At 53.5% G+C, this 25,651-nt stretch overlaps 1 protein-coding gene across 14 annotated transcripts; it reads left to right on the top strand.

The window, feature by feature from the left end:
- The first annotated feature begins 1,015 nt into the window (after window positions 1-1,015).
- Window positions 1,016-25,395, top strand: TJAP1 (tight junction associated protein 1). 14 transcript variants are annotated; one of them, XM_047732561.1, is made up of 12 exons: window positions 1,016-1,118; window positions 1,620-1,715; window positions 11,011-11,139; window positions 17,818-17,921; window positions 18,661-18,786; window positions 20,378-20,406; window positions 21,153-21,314; window positions 21,537-21,603; window positions 21,851-21,880; window positions 22,627-22,734; window positions 22,838-22,921; window positions 23,615-25,395. In XM_047732561.1, exons 5-12 carry the CDS (start codon window positions 18,688-18,690, stop codon window positions 24,707-24,709), a joined length of 1,674 nt encoding a protein of 557 aa, XP_047588517.1. In that variant the 5' UTR covers window positions 1,016-1,118; window positions 1,620-1,715; window positions 11,011-11,139; window positions 17,818-17,921; window positions 18,661-18,687; the 3' UTR covers window positions 24,710-25,395. The 14 variants fall into 14 exon arrangements, with proteins under 14 accessions (XP_047588517.1, XP_047588515.1, XP_047588512.1 ...); XM_047732559.1 differs by lacking the exon at window positions 11,011-11,139 and having other exon boundaries at window positions 17,824-17,921; XM_047732556.1 differs by lacking the exon at window positions 11,011-11,139.
- The last annotated feature ends 256 nt before the right edge of the window (window positions 25,396-25,651 follow it).

Below are 25,651 nucleotides of genomic sequence, written 5' to 3'. Positions count from 1 at the left end.
GGGAGATGCTGAATAAACATATATCAGATAATGATGAGTCCTGTAAAAGGAAACATTAAAGCAGGGTAAGGGTGAATGACTAGGGATGCTGTTTTAGACAGAGTGGCCAGGAAAGGCTTCTCTCTAACATAGTGACATTTGAGCAGAGACTCTAATGGGAGTGAATATCTGAAGGAAGAACTTTCCAGGCACAGGGAACAGCAAACCTAAAAGCCCTGAGTATTCTCCGTGCTTTGGAAGGATGCCATGATATTTATCCATTAAGCATTTACTATGTTCCAGGCACCTGCTAGGGAATATGAACATGCAGTTGGACACAGTTTTTGCCCTGAAGGAGCAGCAGCTTAGTGAGGGGTGCACTATTTAAGTAAATAATTATAGCATAGGATAACTGCAGTGAAGTTATGTGCGAGTGGCTAGAGATGCCCAGCAAAAGGAACACCAAGTCCAGTCTTGGGGCCTGGGGAAGGCTTTCTGGAGGAGGTGACATTTCGAGCTGAGGGCTGAAGGACACACAAGAATTGACTATAAAAGGGGAGGAGAAGGCTTGGACATTTTGAGGGCCGATGGCCTGAAAATACAGAACGATTGGGAACCTGAAATCTCTCGGAGAGGTGGAAAATTAGTCTGATGAAGGTGGAAGGGGGTGGGTCACACGAACCGCCACGTGGCAAACTGAGAAGCTGCTTTTATCCTTTCGATGACAGGGAACCAGTGCTGGCACTATTCCACTATATTATTTAGTTTTCTTTCTTCCTTTCTTCTTCCCTCTTCCCTTCCCTTTCTTCCTTCCTCTTTCTTTCTTTCATTCTTTCTCTCTCTCTCACTTACTTTTTTTTTTTTTTAGTACCAGAATCTTTCCTCACTGTTCCAGCTCTTGCCCTACCCCTGACACCTCCTTCCTTCCCTAGCGGTCAGGCCTCCAAATCCTACTCTTAGGATACCCCCACCTTTCCCCAATCACCCGGTGCCCTAATTCCCCAACCCGAAACCACGCCCTTAGCTACGCCCCCGATGACGCGCGGCGCCCGGTGCGTGGGGATTCCCGCGGCCGCGGCCACTACCCGGCCTGCCCCGCGGCAAGATGGCGGCGTGAAGGCAGCGGGCAGCGGCGGAAAGTTTGTTGTGGGATTGTAGTCGGCCGGGAGGCTAGAGTTGGGGAGGATCGTGGGTACAGTATCGCGGAGTAGGGGCGGAGGAGGGACTAGCTCCGGGGTTAAGAAGAGGAAATGGGATGTTGGAAGGAGAAGAAAAAAAAAAGAGGGAGATGGGGCGGAGAGGAGGGGGCCTAGGATCCCGCGACGGCCCTGGGGGAGGGGCCCGGGGCGGGGGAAGCACAAGTAGGTGTGCAGGTCCTAGGGAAGCAGTTGCGAATTGGAGGAGAATTTCTAAACCGAAGAGTCAAGAACCATGGAGTTTGTGGCCGAGGCCCGACTGTACTGGGCCAGTAGGAAAGAGGTCTCTCACGTGTTGGAGGATAGTGGGGAAGAGGGGAAGAGAGACGAGACCTGGAGGATGCTGGGCAGGTTTGATATGGAGAAAACTAAAGCGTCAGATGACCCTTCTGCAGCCTTAGATCATCCTTTCCAGAGTTCCTATAGCATCTGCCCCAATTTCAGCTGAAGACTCAGGGGCCCCAGGGACTGGAAGAAATCACAATACCTGCTTGGAAAGAAGAAGAGGTAGCGACTTGCCCGAGCTCAACCCCAGAGCGGGTAAGGTGGCCTCCAATGACAGGCTGGCATGCTCCCTGCAGCAGGATGCATGGGCTCAGAGTGATACTGAGAAACATTTAATCTGAAAAGGGCTTTCATCTATAGAGGTTGCCCTTTGCCTGTGGTCTCTAAGTTAGTGTTCTGTTTAGATTACACACTGATTTTTGAGAATTGGGTGTAGCATTGAGCCTTGTGTGCCTTTACCGGTACAAGTGAACACGCTCAGGGGCCTAGAGATGAGGCTGAAAGTGCTTTAACATCCCTGCCACAAGCAGTTTCCTACATGTTCACTGTATCTTTTTCGGTCTCCCCATCACATCTTCAGTTTGGCATCCTACCTGAAGTAGAGATTTGTGAGTGAGGGATGGGGCAGGGGGAGTCAGAAGAAGTCTGATCATGCTGTCACCAACTCCTGAATTCACTCTTGCAGCAGGTGTGCTTCTTTTGAGCTTTCTTTTGGTAAGAATGGCTCGTTAGTTTTTCTTTGGGGTTGTGCATTTGGTGGACAGGTGGAGTCAGTAGAGGAGGAAAAGCAGGTTGAGGTTAGGGGGAAGAAACCCAGAGCAGTTTACAGTAAGGTGTCGGTTGCGTTGACTGGTGTAAGGCTCTGGGAATATTTATTGTATCACCCTTTGTCCCTGAGATCCCTGATATTTGGGAACTGCTTTACGGTCTGGATCAGTGTGGTGATGGAAGGAAAGGATTGTAGAATTTTTCTAATAGCTTTCTTTTCTTCCTTTGTATTCTCCCCTTCGAACCACATTTATAAACAGTTTCACTAGCCAAACTAAACATGGCTTAAGAGATAGTGGATTTATGGGGTGCCTGGGTGGCTCAGTGAGTTAAGCCTCTGCCTTCGGCTCAGGTCATGATTTCAGGGTCCTGGGATCAAGACCCGCATCGGGCTCTCTGCTCATCAGGGAGCCTGCTTCCCCCTCTCTCTCTGACTACTTGCCTCTCTGCCCACTTGTGATCTCTCTCTCTGTCAAATAAATAAATAAAATCTTAAAAAAAAAAAAAGATACAGTGGATTTAGGGTTAGAGAAAAGGGAAGGGGTCTGGAGCCACAAAGTGTGGTGAATATGGTCCTCACTTCCTTTGATGCCCTGTGGTTATGCCCAAGCCAGAGTTGGGTACAGACTTTTTACAGAAGCTCATTTCATGACTGACATCTCTGCATGATTGGATTGGGAGGTCTAGTTTGATCTAGGACTCCGCACTAACTATTCCTGCTCCCTGCCTGTGCCGCCCCCCTCCAAAAGGCTTGCTATAGACAGACCAACCCAAATCACTCTTACTAGGCCAGCTTCAATATGTTCAGGTATCAGAAAAGCTGATGTTATTTAGCTGTGACTCTAGAAGGTTGGGAGTTTTCTCTTTCTGAAGACAGTTTGTGGACTCCCCCCTTTAGAGTTGTGATCAGCCAGGAGAGTGTGGGGGGCACACAGAAGATAATGACTCGAGCCAGAATTCCTTGTACAAATTCTGGGTTTGCCATTTGTAGCTCTGTGACCTTTAGAAATTGTACAGCTCTTTTTGCCTTAGCTTTCTTATGGTAAGAGCACCTGTCTCATAAGATTGTTGTGAGGGTTAAATAAATGCGTTTAGAACAGTGACCGATACTCCATACATATTTGTTGTTATTGTGCTGGTCAGATCTCAGCACTGACTTCATCATTGTAGTAGGTATCTCTCTCTGGTGGCCCTGTACTGGTTTGAGCTTCTGTCTTGATGTTAGAGAGATGCGGCACAAGTTTTGAATAGTGTAGATTTTGCATGTAGTGAAAACATTTTCATTAAACTATTTTTTTTTTAAAAGATTTTATTTTTATTTATTTGACAGAGAGAGACCACAAGTAGACAGAGAGGCAGGCAGAGAGAGAGAGAGGAAAGCAGGCTCCCTGCTGAGCAGAGAGCCCGATGCGGGACTCGATCCCAGGACCCTGAGATCATGACCTGAGCCGAAGGCAGCGGCTTAACCCACTGAGCCACCCAGGCGCCCTTCATTAAACTATTTAAAGTGATGTTAAAATGCCATGATTTCCTTTTTGAAGTTGTGAGGTTTTAGAGTTGCAGTTGCAGTTGAGCTATAACGAGAACAGTGCTCAGTGAGTATCTTCTGTGTGTCTGGCACTGTTGTAAGTGCCTTAAATGTATTAACTGATATAATTTTTATAACAACGCTACGAAGCAAATACTTCCATTGTCTCCATTTTACAGATGAGTAGAGGACAGAGTGGTTAATTGCTCAAGGTCACCCAGCTAGTAAGGGGCAGAGCTGAGATTTGAACCCAGACTATCTGGCTTCAGCAATCAATTGAGCATCTTTTTTTTTTTTTTTTTTTTTGGATTTGGTATGAAATTAACTCTTTACTAAATATGACTAGTGGCAATTTATATCTCTTATTTGTTTGTCATAATGGTTAAATTGTAGTAAACTTTTTTGATTTATTTAAAATATGTTTTAGGACCTGAGCTCTTCATCACAGCTCTCTCCTTCTCAGATATAAAAACTGGTACAGGGACTGTGGGAGGATGCCCACTGCCCTTTTAGCCAAATCTGGACCCTCCACGATTCAGCCTGGTGATTGCCCTTTAGAAAACCTTGGACCTGGGTTAGGTGAGCAGGCTGACAACGAGAATCCACTCTTAGCATACCTTAAAGGGCGGGGGGAATGTATTAATGAAGACATAAATAAAAGGCTCATTTCTGACTTTGATTACTGACAGGAGCAGCTGAAGTAGCCACAGAGTTAAATTCATAGACAATCTGGATGCCATCTTTGTTTTAAAAAAGAGCAGGTAGCAAACTACACACAAAAAACAAAACAGGTGGCGTCTTAACCAGTGTCAGCCCCCCAGCTTGAGGAGAAAGTGGAAAACAGCTCCTGTGGTCAAGGACGTCCTGGCTTGGAGCTCTGCAAGTGCTTGCTGGCTAGTCTCTTCGTCTTTAGCCAGCCAGGAATCCCACGTGCAGCCTTGGGGCAGAGGTGTGCCCAATGTTTGATTGACGGGCTTTCCTTGCCCTGCACTTAAGGATCACTCTTCCCCTGCTTCTGAGTCACGTCCTGTCTATTTAACATGCCCGCAGGGCCCGTCTTTTTCTTTAGTAAATGACTCTACCTTGCCATCAGAGTAGGCACGCGCCTGATGTCTGAGCAGATTTTAGGGGAATGAGGGGCTCAGGATTTAGGGCTTTTTCTGGGAATTCCCAGCCAGCCCTCAAATGACCTTTTTCTACTTGTTGTAGCACTTGAAATTCTGAAAGTTAGTATCTATCAGTGTCTTTTCCCCTCCACCGTTAACCCAGGAGCCTCCTATGTCCGGATAACATCCTTTATCTAGATTTGTGCTGCAGTCAGCGTGCTGAAACGTGTAATCTCCGTGAAGTACACCTTTGTGTTTTGGTAGAAGTCATCAGACTTACTGAATTCAGGTCTCTTTTTAGCAAATGCTTGAGCTGCAGGGTGAAGGCTGATGAATTTGGAGTCAGTTCTCTGCCTTTCCTGTTCTTGTTTTGTCGTTCTCAAAGTCCATTTCTTCTCTTAACACCCCTTATTCGAGAGTATTCTTTGCATCTAATCCCTTCATCTTTTCCTCACCACCATATTCTGAGTGTCAAGGACCTCTGGGTAAACCCGGCCTTCGTTTCTCACCGGGATTCAGCCTCTTCTTCTTTTTTTTTTTTTTTTTTAGATTTTATTTATTTATTTGAAAGAGAAAGGGTGAGTGAGAGAGCACAAGTGAGGGAAGGGTCTTAGGGAAAGGGAGAAGCAGACTCCCCCACTGAGCAGGGAGCCCGATGTTAGGCTCCATCCCAGGACGGCAGGATCATGACCTGAGCCAAAGGCAGCTGCCCAACCAACTGAGCCACCGAGGCGCACTGTGGATTAGCAGCTCTGTGAACTTATCCTGTCTAGCTTCTGGGCCTTTGAGCTTGCTGGCTCTGCTGTTTGAAATGCGCTGCCCCCTCCACCCTAATCTACCTCTTTGTCCTTTATTTATTGATTGATTGATTGTAAAGACTTTATCTTTAAGTAATCTCTACACCCAACATGGGGCTTGAACTACAACCCCAAGATGAAAAGTCATACACTCTACCGACTGAGCCAGCCAGGAAACCCCCCCCCCCCGCCGCTTTGTCCTTTAGGTCTTGGTTTAAAGGGGTTTAATTGGGGTTCCCCACTCCTTTTGTGCCTTTCCTTTGTGCCTCTGTGTTAACGCTTAGGCTGCATTGTAGTTGTCTGTTTACTTGTCTGACTGTCCGAAGACTGTTAGTGCCCTGACAATAGGGACCATGTCTTAGTCATTACTGTATTTTACCCTTTGGGATAGTGCAAGTCACTGAATCGGCACTTTGTGATGCGGTGGGGTATATAGAATGCACGAAATGTGGTGGGCAGTCTCTCCCCTCTCCAGTCTGTCTCGCAAGCTGTTGTGAGAAATGTCTTCCAATGAAAAACACTCTCTTCCCATAAAAATGCCGTGGTTTCTCCCTTGTTCAGGACACAGTCCACACTCTAGCTCAGAGTGCAGAAAGGTTGTTTACAGACTGGCCCCAGCTCAACCCTCTAGTCTGAGTTGCTGTCACCCACTTCATCTGCCCTGTGCTTCATTGCTTCTGAATTTCCCACTGCTCCTGAACGTGCTGTGGCCATCCATTTACTTTCTTCTTGGCTTGTGCATTTTACTCTCTGTGGTTGCCCCCTTCTCGGAAACTCTGCTCATCCCCTAGGACCCCACTGGTCTGTCACCTCCCATGAGAAGTCTTCCCCACTTTCCTTTCCTCCTCTTGGCACCCATAGCACAGTTGTGGTTTTGGCATTTACCCTATTGTATGGTGATTTCTCTGTTTACTTGTTGGCTTCTTTCATTTAGCTGACCCTCTGTAGAGGAGAGACCCTCCCTGATCATGGGATGAGGGTGAGGGGTTGGGGAGTTGGGAGTGAGGTGAGCCGTGTGATAGAGTCTGATTTTGGAACGAGGCTGACCTGCTTGAAATCTTGATTCTGCGACTTAAACCAACAGCGTGACTTTGGACAACTGGCTTAAGTAGGGCTCTTGGTCTTGTCGCTGTACAGTGAGGGTCACATTATCTTTTTTGTAGGAGTATCGAGCATTAGAGATAATGAGTTCATGGCGTGTGGCATGGTGCCTGTCATACGAAGGATACTCAGTTAATATTTGTTTAGTAAATGAATTCCATTCTGGAAAACACAATGGGTAAGAAAAGGCTTTGTTTTATTCAAGCTAGAATAACACTTTTGATTTCTGCCAGGAGCATTTTTGAGGTGGAAGTAAAATTGGGAGTCTCTCTATAGCAAAGCAATATAAAGGCTGAGGCTAGGGACATCATCAGTGCAAAATAGTTGATGTTTCGTCCCATCTTTTGTGTTGCAATGATTCCTTTGATGGATCCCCTTCATGTGAGAATGGTGGTGACATTGGTAGATAGAGATGGGGGTGGGTAGGTGGTAGATTTGTAATGTAGTTCAGGCTATGGATGACTGGGTGGGGTGTTTGAGGATTCATGTTCCCTGGTGTTTTATGGATTGAAAACTGTTGGATGAAGCTGATAGAACACATCTAGGCATTCAGGAAGCCAGACTTCTTGGCCCTAGTTTTCTTAGGGCTTTCATGATCTTGTGTTGCAGGACCAGGCTTAACACAGCTACTCCCCAAAAATAGGGCTGGTAGCTGGGAGTTCACTGTCCCTTCTTTGCCTTTTTGTTTTTAGTGTAATTGATGGGGGTGGTTCTTAGGGCACCAGTTCCCAACAAACACCCAAGGAATGTGTTTCCAGAAGTCTAGACTTCTTAATTATATAATGCCAGCTGGTGCTCCAGTTTGAGTTTATAGTCCAGATGAGGAAGATACGTTTGAGTTTTTCAGAGGGCAGACTTCTTGTCTGGTCCTTGAACCCCTGTCCCAGCCAGCTGCCTCTCCTCTGGGCTCTCAAAGAATGTACCAAACTGTAATGCAAGTGGCTATTAACCTGTCTCCCCCTCTGCCCAACGTGGGGCAAGACCTTTAACTCTGGAAGCTTCTTAGAGACCCTCCATGGTAGGTGCTGAGCAATTCCCGCTTACTGTGTGACCCAGACCGGTCCTTCTTGAAAGGAAAGCAGATAGGATCTCTCCTTTGGACTCTTAGGAAACAAGGTCATGCATAAACAAAAGGTGATAGGATTAGCAGTAGCATTACTAATTATTGTGGAGCTAATGCGGTTCAGTGATCTTCCAGGTACTTGGCTCAGCGGTTTCCCTCTTTAGCCCTCATATGTTCTAGTAACACATCCCTAAGCCAGCAGAAGAGGTTAAAAGCAGAGGTGAAGCTCACACCAGTGTATTTTTTGCCAATCCCCATCTTTTAACAAGTCTGGCTGGTGGCATCCTCTTTGTTACTCCCTAAGTTCCTCTGATTGCTCCATAACCTGCTTGCTTTCCTGGCCGTAGTGCTCATTGTCTGGGTGTGCTTCTGCTCACAGCCAGGGCCTACTACAACCTTGTTAATGCCTACATGAGTCAAAAGGACAAGACCAGTAGCTGAGAGTGACCTGATGGCGTTTTCCCTGGGCTCTGCCCCTTGTCCCTCAGTGTGGGAGTGCACGTTGCAATGTGGCATATCTTTGCCGGTGGTGTCTTGGCAGGGCTGGTAAGCTGCTTCGTATGTTCAGCCAGTTGGAGAGGAGATTGGGTGAGGCAGCAGGACCGGGTTGTGCTGTGTACGTTTAGGCTTCAAAGGGGCTGAGTCTTCCTGGACTGGCCATGAGTGTGAGAGTGGGACCTCTTCTTTGTTAGTTACTGTCTCATAAGTGCCAGCTGTCTGCGAGGTGACCTTTAGAAGCTGGGAAGGACATGGCCTTCCATTTGTGAAGAGCTCTATGCTTTCCCTGTGAACTGTGTGTGTGTGGTGGGGGGTTCTCTCTGAGGGCAGGGGCCAGGAAGTCAGGCTAGGCTGTGCTGGCTTTACCGTGTGCTTCTTTCAGCTAACAGTAGGATAGAATGCTGGGTTTATCATTTGGGGTACTAAACAGGCCTCTGCACCTTCCCAGGTAAGCCCAGGGGGACTTCAGTCTCAGAAGCCTCAGAGGGCTTTACATCAGGGCAGAATCGTCAGGACTTCCCTGTTGCTCCCTAGAGAAGGCTTCTACCCCAGTTCTGTCTGTGGTCTTGGGCAAATCACTTGTCTTCTCTGTCCCTTCAGAATGGGAGAACACCACCTGTTCTGTGGGCCTCACTAGGCTACAAGGATCAAAGGACATGCAGTGGAAGACGGAAAGCACTTCCGGGTTGGTAAAGCACAGCACGGATGGAGGGCTTTTGTCCCGTTTGTCCAGGAATTCTGTTTTCATCATAAGCATAATATGTGTCCTTGCATAAAATACCTGCCATACAGAAACATATGCAAAAGGAAAAGTAAAAAGACCCTCCCTTTCTTCCCCCACTGCCCCTGTGTAAACCCCTTTCCCGAAGACAGGGAAATATCCTATTTCCTTCTAATTTTCATGTTGCTTCTAGACATTCCTCCTCATGTATCTCTTGTAAAATGAACACGACTCAGTAGTAGTACATGCTGTTCTTTAACTTGCTCTGCTCATCTAACACTTTCCCTGAGGTCGCGTAGCCCCTGTTGGAGCTTCCTTCCCAGCTAAGGGGCTTCCTCGGGGCCTGGCTTCTTGGGAGGGATGGAGAGTCTTTACTAGAGGTTCTTGCCACAGCAGGCATGCTGGTCCTCTCTGAGGGGTGGTTTTTTATGCTGCAATGAGGTCACCTGGCAGGAGTGCCCTGAGTGGGAATTGGGATGGTTCTAAACATGGTGTGGGCACCATCGCTTCCGCCTCACGTGCATTTCTTCCCTCCACGCTTCTGTGCTCTGAGGCCAGGAAGAGAGTAAACTTACCTGATTTCTCAACCTTAGTTTTAACACAGAGACAGTCCCTGCTTCCTGAAACCGTGGATTACCTAGGTTACTTGCTGTTCTGTGTTTTGAAAGCAAACCAGACCCAGCTGTGTTTTTCGGTTTTATTTGTTAGTGAGGATTCTGAAGGGAGCCTGTCAATGGGCATGCATTCTTAGCAGTCTAGGGAAGAGGTCAGAGCCTATAGGAAGAGATGTTCTCTCCTCGGTGGTTATCTCCCCGTCTGGGGTCAGGCCTTGGCCTTTTGGGCTCTGCAGCTATTGTCAGAGTATTACAGGGAGCCCTGGGAGTAGGCAGTTGGGAATGATTAACCTAGGCTTGGGAGAAGGGCCAGGCCCCTAGGAGGTGTCAGGTGGTCGCTGTTTTCCCTCTACCCTGAGTCATGTCATCCACAGGGATGTCCACAGTCATGTCCCCTTCCAGACAGAAGGGGAATCCTTCTGTTTTTTCCTTGCCAACATGCAGTCCTCCTCTGTGAGCACAAGCAGTATTTGCTCAGTATTTGCTGCTGCATTTGCTGTGCTCTCCTCTCCTGCCGCTCCAGGGGTCACATTTTGTGGGTTTTCTGGGACCTTGCTACTACGGCTCCATTTGTCTTGTGATCTCTAAGCCAGAGTGGGTTACTTCACTTGGGTGGTTCTGGAGGCTTCTGGAGAGATTTTCTCCTGTTCCCTGGGCTTGCTGTGATGGGAACACTAGTCTCTGGGCACTGCCCGTTCTGAGTGGGTGGAATGGTCGCTGCTAGGAGTGTGAGGAGCCTGGCTGCAGCATGGCCTTTATCCTTGCTCTCTCGACTCCTCTAGGGCCAGCTCCCTGGGAAGTGCCATCCCCTGGCCTGTCCCGAGGCTGGCCCAGCTTTGGGCCAGGTCACACACTGCCCCATTGTGTGGTGCCTTCCGTGCGCTTCTTGTTGCAGCCTCTGATCCCTGTGCCAGTCCTCTCCCGGCCCCTTGCCTCGAGCCCGCGGGAGGTGGCAAGGTGGGCTCTGCGGGCGCAGGCCTGGAATGGGTGGCAGCGGCAGCTGTGGCCAGCTTTGTTCCGACAACCCCACTTTCGGAGCTTGGTGCAGCCTGGCAGCCATGTCCAGGGAGAAGGCAAGACTGGGGAGCTGCCCCTTGGCAGCAGTGCCCCCTTCCACGTCAGCTCTCCTCTCCTCGGCTTGACCAACCAGAGAGCTCTGTCACCTGGGGTCAGCCACCTGGACTCACTGGCTGGCAAGGGGGCATGCTGCGCTTCTGCCTGGCATGATTTTTGGATGGGAGAAGGCCCCCGAGGGTCTAGTGGTAAGTCTGGAGGAGCTTGCCCTGTCAGAAGAGCGCAGCGTGTACCTTCAGGCATCTTGCAGCTTGGCATTCCTTCTGCTCTCTCTTTGCAGCTCCGGAGTTGGGCTGCTCTCAACCAAGCTGTCTGTTTATATGGAGTGCCTGGAGGGCGTCTGCCATGAGTCTGTCGCTAACCGTGCTAACCAGGAGAGCTGGCTGGTGGGGGAGAAGACACTAACCCTGTGAGTCTAACCTGGGCCAGCTAGCCTGCCCTGGGGGGTACCATCAAGCAGTGCCTCAGTCACCCCTCACACTCCCCTAGCCAGCCTGGCTGCCTCTTCCCCTTATCTCATGCCTCCTCTGCTCTCTTGTCCTTACTGCTGTCCCTCCACCTTCCCAGTCTCCTTGCTGTGGTGGTGAGGGGGGATGTTTCTGTTCAGTCGCTTTAAGCATTATGGAGTTTGAGAACATCTCGCAGTTACCATCCTCTGTTTCACAGCTCGGAAACAGATGGAGCCAGAGTGGGAGGAAGTTTTCTTCTCGGCTAGATAGTTACTTCCCTTTGTCAAGTGGGGAAGATTGAATGGTGTCCCCATTATTCTCACCCAGGATAATCATTTAGGATCAACTGCAAGGTTCTCCTTAAGGTTGGGGGCGGGGGGTTGATGAAAACTGTGGCCTGGCTGTGGGAAACTCCCTGGGCAGAGAGTGAAGCTGAAAGCTTGAGTCCAGAACTAGGTAGTCACCTGAGATAGAGCTCGAGTAGGTGGAGCGGGTGGACTTTGGCCCCCCCACTGCCTTCCCTCTGCAGAGCTTCAGGTGGACTTTAACCGGGAAGAGCTGGAAGGGCACCTCGGCCAGAGCAAACGGGACCTGGCTTTGGATTCCACAGTGGGCCTGGGAGAGTCTGTAGCTTCAAACTGGGAAGCTGGTGAAGAGCCTGCCATAGAGAAGCTCCTGTCATATTCCCTGCTCCTTCCAGGGTTGGAAAGGAGAAGGGGGCTCTGGGGATAGCGGGAAGGTGGATTGTTCGGGCTCCCTGGTGTTCTGCACAGGTAACTCCTTAGACAGCCTGTCTGGCTCCAGCCTCTGGAGTCTGTGTGGTACGGGGCAGCTTGGGACCTTGAGGCCCTCTGGGTGGGCTCTCTTTCCCTTGGGCCAGGAAGGAGAAGCAGGGAGCTTCCTGTTCGGATGGGGTGGGAATGCGTAAATGTGCGAGGGTGTAGGGGCTGCCTGGTGTGTAGGGACCTGGGTCGGGAGGAGCCAGCTGAGGGGTGGGGGTTGCCTGGTGTCTGGGCTCTGGCCAGGAAAACAAGAGGGGCCTACAGTGGAGAGCTGGCTCAGGGCCACCCCTTACCTTGCCTTAGGCAAGGGCATGGGGACTTTGGGGCCCTGCCTTTATTTAGGGGTGGTTGCTTGGATCATCAGCAATAGTTGTCTTCAGCCCCTTTGTTCCTGTCAGGTGTTGCTTGAGTGAGAGGCCAGCTGGATAGACTTGAGGTATTTGCTCAGGTGGGAGCCAGGTGAGCTCTCCAAGGTCCCCAGCACTGGTTTACAGTCCTCAGGCTTACTCTGGGGCAGAATAATTCCCACCCACTTTTTAAAAACCTGTCAGTCGGTGCCAGTTAGAGCAGGCAGGGGGCCAGGTCAGGGCCGCAGGCAACGTGTCCCAAGAGGGTGAGATGGTACTTGCCTAGAGGGGTGGCAGGCATGGCTGCTGGAGGGACAGCAGGGCTGGTCTGGGCACAGACTGGCATCTCCCAGCCTAGTCATCGGCCCAGAGCAGAGCCTGCCGAGGCCCCACCCCGTGCTCTGCTGGCTGCTTGCCTGCCACGCGCACAGGATAGCTGAGGGCTTTGCTCATGTACCTCAGGAACAGCTGCATGCCGGAAACGATGGGCTGGCAGCAAGCAGGAGGGGCACCCGGGGGGCAATGAGGGGGAGGGATGAACCCAGCCAGCTTTGGTGGGATGGGCTCACCGTGGGGGGCGGGGGCTGACACTCGAGGTAGAGAGGGGCTGTATTAATTGTGTTTGGGGGGGGGGCGCTCCTTGCAGGCAATCTCCAGGGCCTCTGCTGGGTGGCCTGGCTACAGGGCTGGCCCTGGCAGGGTGGTGGTTCGTGTTTCTTTGGTCTCAGTCAGATGCAGACCCTGAATTTCAGAGGCTTGAGAGGCAGCCAGACTTGTATGGCAGGAGTGTGCTCTGCCCCCAAAGGCACAGCTTCCTCCAGGCCTGCGAAGTTCAGAGATGCTATCCAGGGCTTACAGCTGAGGGCAGTTCCCACAGAGGAGGCACTAGGCCCTGTGTGATCAGATATTCATGTTTTAGCCATTGATGAGCAGCTCTAGGAAGGGCCTGTGTTTATTTTTGTTACTTATTTGTATCGTGCTGGGCTCCACAGGGGAATTAAGGCAGCATAAAACACAAATGGAGTGTTCTGGAAAAGGGCTGATTTCCTTTCATTCTCAAAGCAATAGCGATTGCTAAATGAGTGATTCTGTTTGACTTTCTTCAAGTGAGTTATGAAGAGCTGTAGTGATTTTTGTGGTGATGTGTGGCCCTTCCCTGATGGTCTCTCACTTGTTTGAGTCGGTGACACCTATGAGTAGAAAGGCATTGTCGTAGGTTTGAGAATGGCCTGAGCCCAGATAAACTGTTGGGGCCATAATTTTTTACAGCGTGTGGGTGATGTAGGGAGCAGGGGAGGCCAGGCAGGAGAACCGGGGAGGATGAAGTGAGGTCCTGGTGTGGGACTTGAGCACCTGGAGACCTCTGTGGGGCAGACTAAAGTGTTAAAAGCCACAGAGCCACACCCATTTTGGTTTCACTCCCTTCTCTTTCTGCAGGGGGAGAGCTGGATGCTTAGACCTCCCCTCCTCTCCTGTACTTTTGGCTTTGCCCTGGGCAGACCTACAGAAAAGATGGCAGAAGGAAGTGAGAGGGTGCCCTGGGCTCTTGGGCTTAAACCTTCTTGCTGTCGCCTACTGTGGGTATTTGTAGAGAATGGGAGTGAGGATATGGTTTGGAGAAAATCTGGATTCTGAAGGTTTCTCCTTATCCTGCTCCATCTCTAGCAGTGGTGACTGCTGACTGTGGTGGCAGCCCCAGGTCACATCCGGGCACTTATCTACAAAAAGGAGCAGGTGTGAGTCCCGTCTCCTGGGTAAAGAGGGATGCTTGGCAAATTTTTTGTCCTTTGATTAAAGGCTACTACCCCATGTCCAGCACACATTTTGCATTATATCTGCCTCTGACTACACTCTGCTCAGCTGTGCAGTGGGTTCACAGTGCAGGTCTGCTGTGCGTGCTGAGTCCCATTTCTAATGAAAGTAGACTTTGTTCTCTGGAGGCAGCTAATCGTGCCCCTTGGGCTGTAATCAGGGAGAAGGTATTTAATACAGGGCAGGCGGCAACAGGCGGCCTGCACTGACTGGCAGATTGCAACATGGCAATTAGGAAGCTCTCACCCCCCCCTCTCCGCCCCAGCAGGGCCCGCATCTCCTCTGAGCAGAGTTTTGAGTGAGTGAAGAATGAATGCTATGCCAAGGAGGACCGGGGAGGTGAGGCTTGGGGGCGGGGGCCTCAAGAAGAGCCACTTTCCCTTCTGGAGGCTGCTCTGGGTGTCTCCCTCAGCAGTGCCTGCAGGGTTGCAGACCAGACTGGGACAGCCAGAGTTTTTCACCTAGGCCTCAGCTGTTCTCGTAGTGCAAACCTAGCTTGCGATCTGGTATCCCCACATCCTGAGTCCTCTGCCCCCAGTTCCTTGAAGCTCAGATTGTGTGGGGTGAGGGGTGGGAGTGGGCTTCTTCTTAGTCAATTTCTAGACCTTCCAAAAGACCATTTTCTTGGAGGTGTCCTGGAGCCAGCTCAGCAGACAGAGGCCGGGACCCCAAAGGCCGCTTGCTTGCTTATCCTGGCCTGTATCCCATTCTGAGTTATTCAGCTGCTTTTCCTGGGGACTTCTTCTTCTTGACAGGGGATTGGACCGAAACATACCAAGGCAACATGGAATCTTTGGGTAAAGGAGACATGGCCAGTGGAGACCACAGATGGTGGCTGGGTCTTGCCGATGGGACTGCTCTGCTGTCTTGCAGCTCACCTTTTTTTTTTTTTTTTTTTTAAGATTTTATTTATTTATTTGACAGAGAGCACAAGTAGGCAGAGAGGCAGGTAGAGAAAGAGGAGGAAGCAGGCTCCGCACTGAGCAGAGAGCCCAACGTGGGACTCAATTCCAGGACCCTGAGATTATGACCCGAGCTGAAGGCAGAGGCTTAACCCACTGAGCCACCCAGGTGCCCCTGCAGCTCACCTTTTATCTTCTCCTGGCTGTGGGCCTGGTGTCCAGCTGCTTCTCACTTTGTTCTCCAGTGCCCCTGGCATGGCTCTCCCTCCAGGGTCTGTCCTGCCCTGCTGTGCTTCCAGTCAAGGACAGTGGCCTGTGAGGCCCATCACATTCCTGTTCAGTGCTGGAATTGGCTCCCCGCTCTAACACCTCCCCCTGCTGCCATGGGCTGGATCTGGGGGCACTTAGCACATCTCAGGAGTTGGAACTAGGGCCCCAACACATACTGGTATTTATTGACATGAGGCAGGGAGTGAGAGTGAGACAGACTCCCCTCATGGGCTTGTGTCAGGGACACTGCAGGCTCCCTCACAGACTGTCTCCCTAGTGGGCCTTGCCTTCTGCTTCCCCAGTTGGGAGTGGCTCCCCTCCTCGTGGCTCTGGTGTGTATGGAAAGAGTATGCTTTGGCCAGGATAGATAACTGCCTGCCATTGCTGGCTCCATTCATCCCGGAGTGTCCGCGTTTGCAGTACTCCTCCCATCTCCCTGCCAGCCACTTCCACACTGTCCCTCAGCAAGCTAGGTTATCTGGTGCCGAAAGCCCTGGGAGTATATGGTGTGAGGCCAGGGAGTGGAGACTTGACATCAAGATGACCAGGATGTGTGACAGGTAGAGCTAGGGCCCCAGGGCATGGAGTGAAGGCCACTGTCCTTCGGCTAGTATCCCCAGGTACCTGAGCACATCAGTGTGCTCCCGGCCTGCCTGCCTGCCACCCATTTAGTGTCCTGGTGCCTAGAGGCCAGAGTGGGTATTAGCAAGAATAGGGCTAAGGAAGAAAAGAGGCTGAGAACCGAGGGGATCCGCAGCATGACCTGCAGGAAGAAGGGGACTACTCAGCTGCTTGGGGAGCAGATGGGGAAGGGAGCAGGCCCAACTCGAGCCTCCTCACCCCTGGATGTTGCAGAGGTTCTTGGCTCCTTGTGTCTCTTACTCTGCGTCTCTGGCTGTTCCCCTTTCTAACTCAGATACCCCACACTTACACCCTCTGAGTATTAGCACCCAGCTATCCAGGCTGGCTTGGAACTTTCTGGGCCTTCCCCCAGGCTATAGGAGCTCCCACCCTAGGGCCCGCAGGAGGGATAGCCCTGAGGAACCTGCGGGGGTGACTTGTTTGCTCCCCCACACCCTAGGAATGTGCTGTCCTTTTGGGCCCGCCCGGATTCCTGCGCAGGGAGTCAGCTCGACACAGCACGCTGCTTGTGCCCTGTGGGGACATGTCCGCCTCCCCATCAAAGGGGTGGAGGTTGGCGGCTCGTGCCTGCTGCCATACCCCAGCTCCCCCTAGAACCCCAAGCCAGAGACCAGGTTGCCCAGACAGAGGAGGGACGCCACTCCTGCTTCCCCACCCTCCCTACCCCCTCACTGTTCTTCCTGCCCCAGGCTCTGTTGGAATGTGACAGGAGTCACGGCTAGGGCATGTCCCGACAGCAGGAACACATGCTTTAGCCCGCAAGGCTTCCCTAGGCCCCCAGCTCTATTTAGGAGGATGGCGGCAGGAGGCAGCGGAAGGCGGCAGAAGGTTGTTTATGCCCAGAAGGCCACCTAAGGTTAACTGCCTCCATGGGCCCCTGTGGTGGCTGCTGCCCCCGTGCTGCGGCCCAGCTCATTACAGGTGGGGGCAGAGCTTAGCGCGCCAGAACCTTTGGGGAACCTGTGGGGACCTCACTGGTCACTCAATCCAGCCACCTCTGTGTGGAAGAGGGACCAGTGAGGGACTGAGCTGGGGCCATACAGTGTGTCAGAAGCAGCGTAGCTTCTGACACTGGGCAGTATCTCAAATCCCTGGACTCACGCTTTCTGCCTGGGAGTTCCTCAGCCTGAGTGTTGTCAACGTTGTGTGCTGATGATTCTTCATTGTGCGGCGCAGTCCGGTGCGCGGCAGGGTGTTCAGCAGCATCCCTGGCTTCTCCCCACTAGGTGCCAATAGCTCTCCCCGCCGTTGTGACAGCCATTCACACATGGCCAGGAATCTGGGAGGGGGCAAGTGATGGAGGTGGGCCATAGTCACCCTTACTGAGATTGCACAGTCATCGCTGCTTTTTCAGATTTTCCTCTCCTGGGTCTACCTTTCCCTGTTGCAAAGTCTGTTTACAACTTTTACACACACAAGTAGAATTTGGGCTCCTGGAAACATGGCCAGGAACTTTTCCCAGCATCTTATGGGTCTCTACTAGGCTTTTTCCTTGTGTTCTCTTCTGCAAGCCGTGTTCCCCAAATCTCTTAATTTCTAGACTCTGAGAGACCTGGGAGATGAACAGGACAGATGTGAGGTAGGATAGGGACAGGACAGGACCAGACCTATTCCAGAATCAGGCACGTGGTGAGCTGAGACCACGGGCACATACAAGACGCGCATGTGTATCGTCTAGGGCTGTGCCTGTGCTTTCATGGAGAAAGGAGTCCCGTGGCTCTGGTCCTCTCCCGCCTCCATTGCTTTCCCCAGATCCCCTGGGCCATGGCTTTTCTGCCTGGCTCTCCCTAGGGGCCTTCCCGGGCCTGGACTGGGTAGGCCGGCCGGGGGCACCAACAGACCCGTGCCTGACAACCTGGTTTCCACTTTCTTCCCTTCTCTAGTTTCAGGAGCTGTTGGCTAGAGGAAGTGGAGGGGCCGTGGGATGCAGAGAGCCGAGGGCTAACTCCAGGACAGCGGAACAGAGAGAGCTGCCGACAGTCAGACGGTATGTCCCTGGGAGGCCTGCACCCCGCCTTGGCCCCCTTCCGGCGAGGCTGGCAGGCCAAGGGGCAGACAGGTGGCCCCTCGTGGTGGGGGCCTGGTGAAAAGAGAGTGGTGGAGGCCAGAGAGTCTTGGCCTCCAGGACTCTCAAGCTTGGAGATGCCCCCCTTCTGAGGAGCCTGGTTTGGGGGAGCATCTTCAAACCCTTACTTTCTGGATACTTGGCAGGATGGGGGAATTTGTTTATTTGTTTTTTGGGGGTTTTCTGAGCTCACACGTGTGGAACGTTTCCTAAGTGCCAGGTAACTGGTTAGTGGCTTATGTAATCTTCACAACAGGTCTGTGAAATTGGTACTCTCCTCATCCCCAGTGTAGGGTAGATGACACTGGTGCAGAGGGAATGGGTTTTCTCTCTAAGGCCTTTTTGTAAGGCCACGGAGGGGAGCAGTGGGTTGCTCTTAGATACCTTGTCTCACTACTAGGCCACAGCCTCTCTTCCTGGTGCCCAGGCCATGGGCCCTGCCTTCTGCCTCCCTAGTCTGGTTGCATTGGGCCCTTGTCCCCTCCAGTCCTCCCCTGACCTGTGGGCACTGATCCACCAGAGTCCAGGTTTCTGATGTCCCCAGCAATGGCCCAGGCCTGCCTGGGTGCTGGGTGGCTCCTACGTATGTTCCATTTACTGTCCTTGGCCAGAGGCCTCTTGCCCATGTCTCTGAGCCTCCTCCTTCCTGGCTTCTCCACAGCAGGTTGAGAATCCCTCACATCCAAGAATGACCAGTGCGGCCCCTGCTAAGAAACCGTACCGCAAGGCACCCCCTGAGCACCGGGAGTTGCGGCTGGACGGTCCAGGATCCCAGCTGGAGCAGGAGGTCAGGAGACGCCTACTCCTACCCTGGCTGGTAGATGCGGGCCCCTGAGGCTGGGTGCCTGACTGACTTCTCCCGCCTGAGAGGACTTCTGGGCCCCCGAGCAGGGGCATGGGGGTTGTGCTGCTGTGTCGTGCCAGGGGGCTCCTAGCTGCAGCACTGCTGGTAGGGGCAGTGCAAGCTCACAGGATAGCTGTGAGCACATGACCCCTTGTCAGGGAACCCCAGAGTCTTCGTGGCTCAACAGAAATGCTCTCAGGCAGTATTGTTCTTCTGACAAGAGGCAGCCCACCAGACGGAGGGGTCCTCACACGCTGGAGGCTGGGACTCTCTGGAGGAGGTGGAGGTGGTACTCTGGCTTCTTCCCACCAGACCAACTATTCTTTGCTGTCCCCAGAAGTCCGGCCCTTCCTCCATCTTTGCCTGGTCTAACACTGATGAAAGACATACTCCCTGCCAGGACCAGAACCTGTTAGGTTCTCAGGGGGACTTCTTCAGGCCACTGTGAAACAGTCTGCAAACGGGCTCTTCTCCCTCATTTGGTGGAAAGGAAGTGTGTGTTGCAGTCAGTTTGCCCGGCTGTTTGTCCCCACCCTTTTGCCACACAGTGCACATTTGCAGAGCTCCGAGATCGCCGACCCCGTGGAGCATCATGCATACCATGGCCTGCTGTAGTCCAATTCAGGGTGGGAATGCTGGGACTTGCCTAGTCTCAGTTCAGGGAACATTCAGTAAGAAGGCCAGATACTGTGATAGGTGCCATCCCTGTGGGCATTCCCTTGGTTTTGTAGATGAGGACACTAAGGCAAGGTTAGTATAAGCAGAGTGTCATAGAATGGGATCACATGCAGGTGTCATTGGCTCCAGAGCCCATGGTCCAGGCCACCCACCTCTTTTCCGGCCTGTGATCGGCATTCTGAAGCAGTCACCTCCATTTGGAGCGGGCCTCTTGATGTTTCCCTGCTCTGTGGCTGGCTGAGCTCTGGCTCTTGGGCTATGATCAGAATGGGGGCTTGGGGAAGATGGGGCAGGAGGTTCCAAGCAGGACAAGGAGAAGACACATCACTGCTCTCAGTCAGGACTATCCCAGAGGCTCTCCTTCATGCATGTTCTGGTTCGTTCTGAGGACCTGGAAGGGCCTGATTCTGCCCCATCTTCCCTCCAGGGTCCAAGCGGGCTTTATCAGAGCTCAGAACCCTATTGTAGCTTGCTTGACCTCTTCACTTCTTTGTAAGGTCCCTGCCATGCCTGTGGGGCCCACTCCGAGCCCAGGGAACAGCTGGGTGGCTCTGTTTATCCCTGGGAGATGTAGCATGGGTACCAGGACTCATTTGCAACTTGCTCTAGAATTACGAGAGGGCTTGGAAGTGGTGTGGGTAAGGGTGAATGTTGGAAGAGGTTCTCAAACCTTCTGGTTGGCGTGGGAAAGGGTGATCCAGGCGTTACTGGATTGCCTCCATCTCTCCAGGGCCCACTTCTGTGAGCTTGCTTGGGCTTTAGACATGGCCCTTTCCAGGGCTTTTTGGAGGGTGGGCAAGCAGGGTGGGCCAGTGGTCTAGGGCTGAGCCTCAAGCTTCCATTCTTTTGTGCCCAGGAACCCCTGACTGATGCGGAGAGGATGAAGTGAGTATCCACTGCCCGAGAGCCTGCCCTGCCTCAGCACTTCCTTCTTAGCTCCAGGCACGGCTTTTGGTACCACTGGGCTTTTCACTGGATTAGGGAGAAGTGAAGGTTAGGTGGGGTATTTAGGGATTCTGGGAGGAGGCCTGATGTGGATATTTCCTTCTGAAGAGAGTTTTTGTTCCATGGGCTCCAAGAGAACCTGGAACCAAGGAGGTAGGTGCTCAGATGGGCCTGCTCTTGCCAAAGAGCCCTTCCCTAGCTCCTGGTCCTCCTGTGCCAGCTGCCTCCCCGCAGCCCTTTCTGTCAGCTACATCAGGCCTTTGGAGAGGAGGGCAGTGCTAGGCTGGATTTCCAGGAGATTAATAATAGAGCAGCCTGATTGTGCAGTGGGGAAACCGGAGCTGGAGGGCTTGGTGGCCGGCTGGCTTAGGCTGTAACCAGAGACAGACTGGGAAGTCTTACCCCCGCACCAGTTCTGTCTTCTCATTCTTCTTCACAGGTGGGGGTGGATTCTACCATGCCCTCTGCTCCCCACCGCCCCCCTCCCCATCTCACTACCCCCAACCAGGCTGTGTTTTCAGGGCTAGCAAGCCTATGGAATATGCTGCCCCAGACTCAAGACTCCTCCTTTTGCCTATGCTCATGTCATCCCTACTCCTTCAAGCTTCTTGAGCCCAAACTGGGGCTCCAGGGCTGGCCTGTCTTAATGCTGATTCCCCTCTGCCTTTGACCCCTCACCCTGTCAGGCTCTTGCAGCAGGAGAATGAGGAGCTCCGTCGGCGCCTGGCCTCGGCCACCAGGCGCACTGAGGCCCTGGAGCGCGAGCTGGAGATTGGGCAGGACTGCTTGGAGCTGGAGCTGGGCCAGAGCCGTGAGGAGCTAGACAAGTTTAAGGACAAGTTCCGCAGGTGTGGAAATGAAGGGCCAGGCGCCCATGCACATATATCCCCCTACCCCACCCCATCCATGGGAGGTTAGCCAGAAGAGGCCTCAGAGATCATCTGATTGTTTGGGGGAAACCGAAGCTCTGGGAGGAGAATGACGTGCCCCACATCCCATATCAGGGAGGGGTTGAGGAGGGCCTGAAGAGCAGATCTTGACCCAGGGATCTGCCTTGTGTTCCTCTACAGGCTTCAGAACAGCTACACGGCTTCTCAGAGGACCAACCAGGAGTTGGAGGACAAGCTGCACACGCTGGTAATCTGTCGGGGGGCGGAGGGGCATGGGGGCACTTCGGCTGGCACTGTGCTCACGGCATAGCAGGGGGCTGGGACTTGCCCATGGAGTGCCACTGTGCCCTGGGGCTTGGGGAGGGGGTGGGACAGGGCGGGCAGGGGACCGCAGTGTGCTGTGCAAGTCAGGACTATCTTAGTGCTCACACTGTTTCTCTTCTCTCCCGGCTTCCCCTCGCGCCGCCGCCGCCGCCGCCGCCCTCTCCCGTCAGGCCTCTCTTAGCCACAGCTGGATCTTTGCAGTTGCGTCTGAGTTTGTGTGTTTTCTCCCTTGCCCTGGCCGCCTCCTCAGCTCAGACCTGGGGTTGCTGGGGCCCCGGCTGTTTATCTCTGCCCACTGCTTTCCTCCTCCTTACGGGAGGCCTGCTTGGTACAGTGCCTCCCTCCTGGGGAGGCAGCTGCGGGCTGGTGCTTGGTGCTGGCAGAGGTCCTGACTGATGTCACCGCTGAACGCTCACGGCTTCTTGGCTGTGGTGGCAACAAGCCCAAGCCATTTGTGTTTGTGGGGGGCACTCCAGCCCCTGAACTGAAGATCAGAGGGCCGCTGCTGAGGCCGCTGCTCTCTCCTGGCTCAACTAGATACTCTCACAGGCGCCCCCGGCTGCCAGCCCGCCCCACCCCTCCTCCTTCTTCCTAGTCTAGCCTGGAAAGTGCTCCACATGTAGGCTTCGGCCCCTGGGTTTGTATACTTACTCCTCAGGTCCAGCTGCCTGACCTGCTGTGTAGAGCCCCTCGAGGGGCAACTCTTGTATGGTCTCTGTCCTTGGCCCTGGTGGCAGTAGGTCATGTTCAGAAAGCCCCCACCCCACAGCCAGCCCGGAGAACAGGAGAGGTAGCTGGTCTTCTGTCTGTCCATCGTCTGTCTATTCTGTCCGCCTTGGCTGCCCCAGCACCTGTGGCTTCCTGTGTCTCTGGGCTGGGGGGAGGCGGAGGGGAGGGAGGCCAGCTGGGGTCGGGGGGCGAGGTTCACATGAGTTTTGTGCCTCAGATCAAGAAGGCTGAGATGGATAGGAAGACGCTGGATTGGGAGATCGTAGAGCTGACCAATAAGCTGCTGGACGCCAAGAACACCATCAACAAACTGGAGGAGCTCAATGTATGTGCACTGGAGGGCCCTCCCCGCCTGCGGCTGGGTTGGCCCCAGAGTGGCCACACTGCGTGGCACGGGGCTGGCTGGTGACGCCCACCTATATCTGCAGGAGAGGTACCGGCTTGACTGCAACCTGGCTGTGCAGCTCCTCAAGTGCAACAAGTCCCACTTCCGCAACCACAAGTTCGCTGATGTGAGCAGAACGCTGTCCCCGCCGCTGCAAGCCTCAGCCCCGCGACTCCTCTCCCGTGGGGTTTGATGCCACCGGCCACTGGCTTCCTCTCCCCCTTTCTGCTTTGCCTGCCCCTCGCCTGCATGTTTCCCCTTGGGGCAGTCAGCTCTGCCACTGATCGGTGTTCCATGTGCTGTCAGGGGACCATTGCTAGCGCAGGGGCTGGCCTGGCTGGGATTTCTGGAACAGACACACGGAGAGAGGCGCCCCCTTTTGGGAGCCCATGCCCAAGGTGGGGGTGGCTATTGACCATAAGAATATTGAGGGGATTTGGCTGAACTGACCGTGTTTCTGCAGCAGGCGAACTCTAGAGCCTCAGGCCCAAGGCTCACAGGGTCTATAGAAGAAGTGGAGGCGTTCCTGAGGCCGCCGGCCAGTGCAGGCGCCTCAGACTTCCATCTGGTTTGGGCAAAAGCCTCTGTTGAGATGGGGGGAGAGGGATATTGGAGAGCTCATGGGCTTTAGTGCTCTGAGATAAGCTGCTGGGTGTGTTCCTCTGACTCTTCAGGTCGTTCGCCCCTGCGGAGCATCGGTTTGTCTGTGAAGCGAAGCTGTGCGCCAGGCTGGTGTGAGACCAGTGCGGTAGCCATTACTTCTGCTCAGAAGTTGGGAGCATTCATGTGTCTCTTTACTTTTTCTGCTCTTTTACCCCAGCTGCCCTGTGAGCTACAGGACATGGTCCGGAAACATCTGCACAGTGGTCAGGAAGCTGCCAGCCCTGGCCCCGTCCCTAGCCTGGCACCAGGGGCTGTGGTCCCCACGTCAGTCATCGCCCGAGTGTTAGAGAAGCCAGAGTCTCTGCTGCTTAATTCGGCGCAGTCAGGCAGTGCTGGGCGCCCCTTGGCTGAGGATGTCTTTGTGCATGTGGACATGAGTGGGGGTGGCCTGGGTGAACCTGCCAGTCCCCCCGCCCCTGGCAGCCCCACCCCACAACCCAATGGAGAATGCCACTCTCTGGGCACTGCCGGGGCCTCCCCAGAGGAGGAATCGCCCTTGCCAGCCTTTGAGAAGCTGAGTCCCTATCCCACCCCATCTCCACCACACCCGCTCTATCCTGGCCGCAAGGTCATAGAGTTCTCTGAGGATAAGGTGCGAATCCCCCGCAACAGCCCCCTGCCCAACTGTACTTACGCTACGCGCCAGGCCATTTCCTTGAGCCTAGTGGAGGAGGGCGGTGAGCGGGCCCGCCCCAGCCCAGTGCCCAGCAGCCCCGCCTCGGCCCAGGCATCACCCCACCATGAGCCCAGCCCTCTTCCCCCAGTACTCAGTGCCCCAGCCAGCTCTGCCAGCTCCGAGGAGGACCTGCTCGCCAGCTGGCAGCGGGCATTTGTGGACCGCACTCCACCCCCAGCCTCTGTGGCCCAGCGCACAGCCTTCGGACGCGATGCACTCCTTGACCTGCAGCACCATTTTGCTCTTAGTCCCACTGACGGAGATGAGGTGGTTCTGGCACCTTCTCCACCTAGTGAGAGTGGGCTTTTGCTGCCCCTGGAAGCTGACCCTGGCCCTTCCAGGGAGGAGGAGGAAGAGCTGAACCTGCCCATCAGCCCTGAGGAAGAACGCCAGAGTCTGCTGCCCAGTGATGGTGGCACGGAGGAGGGGCTGGTCACTTCCCACACTGAGGGCCGGGCCTGGGCACACCCCAACTCCAGCCGCCCCCAGCGCAGCCCCAAGAGGATGGGGGTGCACCACCTGCACCGCAAGGACAGCCTGACCCAGGCCCAGGAGCAGGGCAATCTGCTCAACTAGGGTGCCTGCTTGCTTTCCTACCATGGCTACACTGGGACCATGGGAGCCCCCTTACCCTGCCCCAGAGCCCTCCTCCCTCAGGCCAGCACCACTCTGCTCCCTGTGCAGGGTTGGGGGAGAGGGGGAGAGCACACCGGGCTTTTTAGCTGCATTGACTATGACTGGCCCCAGCTTGCCTCGTACCTTTCCCTTTTCTTTATAGAGTATGTACTTACCAAAGGTAACATGCAGCTGGGGCTCTAGACCTTTCTTCCGGTCAGCCCAAACTGGGCTGTTCTGGGGTGCTGACAGGTCTGTTACATCAGTGTTCATCTTCCATCCCCATTTCGTACCCACAAATGGTTTTCTTGTTTGTTTTCCAAGGGTGGGAGGGGAATGTCATTTGGATTATTAACTTCTAATTTCTATTTTCTGCCTGCTTTCCTCTCCTCAAGTCCTCTGCACAAGCTGTTGCATTCAAGGGGTCCTTGGGGGATGAGGGAGAGGACTCACTCAGGGCTTGCCTCAGCTTTGTCCATCCTCTCTCTGGGAGGGAGAAGAGGGAGGGATTTGGGGGCCTCAAGCTGGGCTGTGGGTGAGGCCTGGCCCCCTCCCAACCTTGGCTCTAGACTGTTACTCCCAGCTTTGGGACGTTTTCACATCAATGACTATTTTAAAATTAAAACTATTTTACTGATACTGCCTAATTTGTCTATTAATGGTTTTCCTTGTGCAATTTCTCTCCCCACTCTTGAGCTTTCCAAATCCTAGCCAAGCTCTGGTCTTTGCTAGTGAGTCCCCGGTGCTGCACTCTGCCTGGGGTGTCTGTGGCCACAGAGCATCAGGCAGCAGGAGAAGGTGTACCTCAAGTAACCTCAGCAGGGCCCGAGTCTCCTCGAGGTAGGGTTCAGTGCAACCCAGCCCTGGAGGTGAGCTTTTTACCTTAGTTATGATCTTTGGGGG

This window comes from Lutra lutra, chromosome 6, assembly GCF_902655055.1.
Source record: "Lutra lutra chromosome 6, mLutLut1.2, whole genome shotgun sequence".
NCBI classification, from domain to species: Eukaryota; Metazoa; Chordata; class Mammalia; order Carnivora; family Mustelidae; genus Lutra; species Lutra lutra.
The sequence above is the reverse complement of the archived record's forward strand: the minus strand, read 5'-3'. Positions and strand labels throughout refer to the sequence as shown.